The sequence below is a fragment of the Ammodytes marinus genome (genome assembly GCF_949987685.1).
Source record: "Ammodytes marinus genome assembly, chromosome: 15".
NCBI classification, from domain to species: Eukaryota; Metazoa; Chordata; class Actinopteri; order Uranoscopiformes; family Ammodytidae; genus Ammodytes; species Ammodytes marinus.
Window position 1 is genome coordinate 3,097,706 of NC_137219.1, and position 5,458 is coordinate 3,103,163.

At 38.7% G+C, this 5,458-nt stretch overlaps 1 protein-coding gene across 1 annotated transcript; it reads right to left on the reverse strand.

Moving 5' to 3' along the window:
* Positions 1-647: 647 nt before the first annotated feature.
* On the reverse strand, positions 648-3,349 carry LOC307261614 (protein LBH-like; the record flags this gene model as incomplete). Its single annotated transcript, XM_080042197.1, has 3 exons — positions 648-715; positions 1,180-1,363; positions 3,278-3,349. 3 exons carry the CDS (start codon positions 3,347-3,349, stop codon positions 648-650), a joined length of 324 nt encoding a protein of 107 aa, XP_079898323.1.
* Between the last annotated feature and the right edge of the window lie 2,109 nt (positions 3,350-5,458).

Consider the following 5,458-nt stretch of genomic DNA (forward strand, 5'->3'; position numbering starts at 1 on the left):
ATATGAAAAAGTTACGCACTATAGCTTTAAGTGTTATCTTTGTGCTTTAAATTCTAACATTAAAACTATTTTTGCAGAAGTTCATTTTGTTCATTTCCAGGCTGACATCTTCTCAAAAAAAAGGAAATAGAAAAATAGGCAGAAGGCAGGTGTAAACTTGAAAGAAGAAAAGAATGTCAAGGCGGCAACTTGGTCCCTTCAAAACACATTAAGTGAGTTATATCTAAGAATGTGGAAACTCTGGCTCCAAGCCCATGAGCTGGGGTTTGGGAATCTGTTCATCTACCCTTCCTCCTGACTGCCTCCTTAAAGGTGCTCCGAGGAACTTTCAGTTTGTGTTAATTCTTGCACCCCCTTTGGACAAAAGCGGTAGTGTTTTTACTATGCCAGCTGTTGTTCCTGGGTGAGCGTATACCCAAGACAAAGGCATTAAGAAAAACTATATAAAAATAGCGTTCTTTGCACTGATGGTCTCGATTGCTGTTACATTTTATTTATGATCATCAGAGGAATAATTAGACCGTTTAAGAAATATTTCAAAGTTCCTCGTAGCACCTTTAAGCCTTCTATCTTATATTGGGCCCATGATGTTACATTCCTCGCAGCCCGTACACAGTAACAGTGGATTTAGGCAGTTAAGAGTTTGTTCAGTTGGATTCCTGCATCTCCGCAGCTGAAGCCTCTTCATCCACGTCCACGTTTGTCTGTTCTTCATCTGGAAACATGCACTTGATTACTAACTACCCCAAACTTTAAAATCAGAGCTTAAAGTAGCTACAAGGAACAGTCAGTTTCTGTTGATTCTAGTGCCCCCTTTGGACACAAGTGGTAGTGTTCTCACAACGCCAGCGCCTGCTGGCCTATAGATCGTTGCTTGCACGAAAACACTGGCCTTTACAAGCAAACTGTACGGAAAGTGGTTATAATTCTTTACTTTTGTCATGGTATTTGTATTTAAATCAAAATTAGCCGATTTCAAAAAAGTAAAAAAAATAATAATAATGCAATACAAGCATAAAAGCATACTATCATTTTCTCTGATATAAATAACGTAGTTGTAGTATTCTGTGCTCTTGTCCTGGTTGATTGGTTATTTTTATCTGAATGAGCCAAATACACAAACAGGAAAACAACCTTTCAGACCATATAAAACAGTGACCTCTCATTCGTCCTACTAACCTGCAATCTGTGCCTCTGTCTGTCCCTCTGTCTGTCTCGCTGTCTGTGCGTCCGGTGAGCTGGGTTCGTCTGGAGGCCATCTCAGCTCTCCGCTCTCCACCTCGGCTGCGTCTGTGGGCTCCACCACGATGGAGGGAAGCCGCTTGGACAGCTTGGGAAACCTTTCATGGGCCTCTGGGAAGGTCTGGTTCAAGCTCATGTAAGGTTCACTGACTCACAGGCTCACAGGTTCAATGTTTTTAATGTTTGGTGGAAGGTTGAGATGGTCACAAAATTCTCCTCACACAACACACGTGTAAGAACAACTATGCGGCAAAAATGGGATTATCTGCAAAACTATGGACTAGATTTAGGTATGAAGAAGATGAAAGGAAATTTCAGTTCTTCAAGGCCGACCAGAGGGAGTTTTAAGTTTCCTAAAATAAAGACTACAATTCTGTTAACCCAAAAAAGAACTCAGTCAACCTCTGAATCCACCAATAGTAGGCTTTAAAAGGTGCCATGTCAGATCTGCATTCCTTTTCAAGTCAAGTACCAACAATAATTGTATCAAAAACTAGCTTATACTATACTAACTTTACCATACAATCAGGTTCCTATGTTATGAATATGAATTTCGTTTCGAACTCTAACCAATTCTTGTATTACCCAACTAAAATAAATGTATTGCATTTGATTATCTTTTTTTACTTATTTACTGCTGCTGCACTAATTGCCATTAACATAATTTTGTTGCGTTAAACCTGCAGTGTGTAGAATTTTGGGTTTTATTTCCTAGCAGATTTTGTAGAAAGTAATTATAATATCCATAAGTACATTTAATTTAGTGCATAATAGCTGAAAAAAAAATTTGAATAAAATTTGAATAATTTTTTTTTCCCTTAGAAAGGGTCTCATATATCTCCATAATTCTGCATATCTTGGACCAAGGCCTAGTGCCGCCATCTTGAAAGTGTCATAGTTGGAATGTCATCAGGTGCATTGTTTAAAATTTAGAATTGTTCTTGTCCTTGAAGGCCACTGTAGCTTCTGTTATTATTCGAAAGGGTTGGGGTTACCCAGGGAGTGTTGCATTCTAGAACTTTCTAGAACTTACTTGATGATGTCATATTACACACTGCACCTTTAATACAATGACATAAAGTATCTTCAATTTTGAATCTTTAATAACTGAAATAACTGACTGACTAACTGAACTAGAAATGGTTAACATAAACCTCAGGAAGAATCACACCAACGTTAACATGTAACTATAAAGGAAAAATTCTCTCTGTATGTCTGTCTGTCCTTCAAATATCTCTCCAAACCCTTTCCTCCAAAATACTTCACACTTGGTGGGTGTGTTACTGAGGCCACAAGGGAGTGCAGTGTGGAGTGTGAAGTTGTTTGGGTCAGTGATCTGTAGAAAACTGTGAAAACCTGGTCAAGGCAGTCACCAAAAACACTGCCAATACACACCCAAATACTCCTTCTTAGATGATAAACTGAGTCATAAGTCATTTTTCTAAGCCTTTTATACACCCACATGTTACTCTTGATTATTGTTCCTGTACCTCACCAGATAAAACATACACTAACAGGTCTCTCTTGAGAATGAGACCCAGTGTATAAATGAGATGACCTGTATAAAAAAAAGGTTAAATAAATACAATTAATAAAACTGGTTAGTAATAATCTTCACAAACACATTCAGCTGTAAGTAAGTAAGTAAGTAAGTAAGTAAGTAAGTAAGTAAGTAAGTAAGTAAGTAAGTAAGTAAGTAAGTAAGTAAGTAAGTAAGTAAGTAAGTAAGTATACAAGTAAGTAAATAAGTAAGTAAGTAAGTAAGTAAGTAAGTAAGTAAGTAAGTAAGTAAGTAAGTAAGTAAGTAAGTAAGTAAGTAAGTAAGTAAGTAAGTAAGTAAGTAAGTAAGTAAGTAAGTAAGTATACAAGTAAGTAAGTAAGTAAGTAAGTAAGTAAGTAAGTAAGTAAGTAAAATGTATTCATAAAGCGCATTTCACAGACAGGGTCACAAAGTGCTTTACAGTGTGCATAGAAAATAAAAGCATAGTAAAGATACTAGTAAATATGTCTAAGAATAAAAAGAATCTAAGGATACTGCGTCTTCGTCTGCTCCGGCCCCACTGAAGTCTCCCGTCCCTGGCTCCAGAGAGTTCATCACCTCAGTCATCCTGGAGGAAAGACACAATACAGTGATGATCACCAATCAATAAACTACAATCAAAAACTACAATTATGGTCAGTCGCACACTCGCAGGCACTCAACAGTATATCAATAAGACCCAATAGACAACTGTCAGCTTGATTGTTCAGGGCCTTAACGTTTATTCAACCAATGCTTTTTCCAATGGGTGGATCCCAAAGAGGAAATTCTGCACTGCAAAGACGATAACATTGGACGATAAATTAAAAAATAAATCATTCAAAAAGCAAATGTTTTGCCATTTGCCTTGTGTCTCAATTGCACTATAAAGACTAAACTTGCCTTTTTTTGCCTATAATAAATTGAATTTCACTGGAATGAAAACAATTAAAGAGGGTTCAATCTAAAGATGGAATCAGCAATTCTGAAGAACGCTTGTTGTCAAAATCCCTTTTGGACAAAATCAGTGAATCTACTCCTCACGACCTGCTACTTGTCTGTAGTATGCGGTCGCTGAAAGAAATGTAGAGTTACTACAAAGCCTATAGGCTCTGTTAACTAGCATGTTGCTAGCTGCCTAATCCCTTGATCTGCCGAGCTGAGTGGAATAACACTATGAGGGTATCGCTTCTAGAGATGGGACCGATCTGATCCAGGTATCGGCTGCTGATACGGATATCAAACTGACTTCACTCATCTATAATCCAGAGTCTGACCACGTTAAATTAGGTCTCTTTCCACCACGTTCTCTTGTTGTTTCCGCATAGTTGTTGCTGCTGCGTTAATACAGCCCAACTGGATTTTTCCTGTTCCTAAGAAGCAACCATTGTTGGTAAAGGTGGAGTCAGTGACTCTGGAGAATGCTTGTTGTCAAAATAACTTTTTGTCAATATCAGTGAACATCTCCTCACGATCCGCTTACCTGTCCGAACTGTGTGTGCACTGAAAGAAAAATCCAACGTTAATACACAGCCCAAGGCTCTGTTAACAGGTATAATGTTGCTAGATACAGTGAGCCCTCTTTGTTTACATACCTGTTTACAGAGCCTAGGCTGTGTATTAACACCTGATTTTTCTCGGTGCACACACGGTATGGACGGGTAGACGATCGTGAGGACTAATTTTCACTCTCCAGAATCGCTGACTCTGAAACTGATATGAATACAAACCTATAATCATAGTCCCTCCAGTCATCTGCTCAGTGACTGATAGGCAGACCTCACACATATCACAAGTTATCAGAAACACCACTTTCCCATACAATCACACCAGCACTGGGCTGTTGCCATGGGGACGAGCAGTTGAGATTACTGTATGCCTGCTCTGATTGTCTGAGTATAGTATAGTGCACTTTGCCTGGGAGCCCTGCACGAGCCTGGGAGCTGATTGCAGGGGGGTGGGGGAGGGGGGGGGTATTCATGTGTGCCGTTACGCAGCAATTATAACCACAAGGTCTCTCTGTGAAACCTGAAATCGCCACGGAGACAATACTGCCCTTTATATCTCGTCATCAGAGGGTTGTATTGTTCCAATGTGGGGTCACGACGGACGCGCTCAAATGTCCATGTTTTTTTGTTTTTTTTAAGAATCCTGGAAGAGGCCAGTGCACATGATACCAGTCTGATCTTGTTTCTGAACAGAGGACGAGTGCATTCAAGTCTGATGTGATGTGACGCGTAACACACACACTCGGATTTGAATGTTGATGCCAGGCAGCCGGGCGTGACGCAAATAATATTTCCTTATTTGAGCCATTACATCTGAATGAGGTTTTTTTTTTCCATGTGTTAATGTCTGCCTGTGTCTGCATGAATGCTGCTTCACTTCTGCCTCAACACACAACTGAAATGTTTCAGCTGGTTGAAGATGAAGTGACGGAATATTGCCTTTAAAAATATGTTATAAAGTATAGCTACTGTTACATTTGTTGTGTTTATTTATGTCTTTGTTAAGCGTCCTTGGGTTTCATGAAAGGCGCTATATAAATCCAAGCTATTATTATTATTATTATTATTATATGTCAATTAAACGGTAAATTTGAAGTAAGTATTAAAACACAATAAAATTCTTGGTATCGGAAATTCTTTTAAAAGTAAAAGTAAAGAAATCTAGCTTGTTGACTGTTTAGATGTTCCT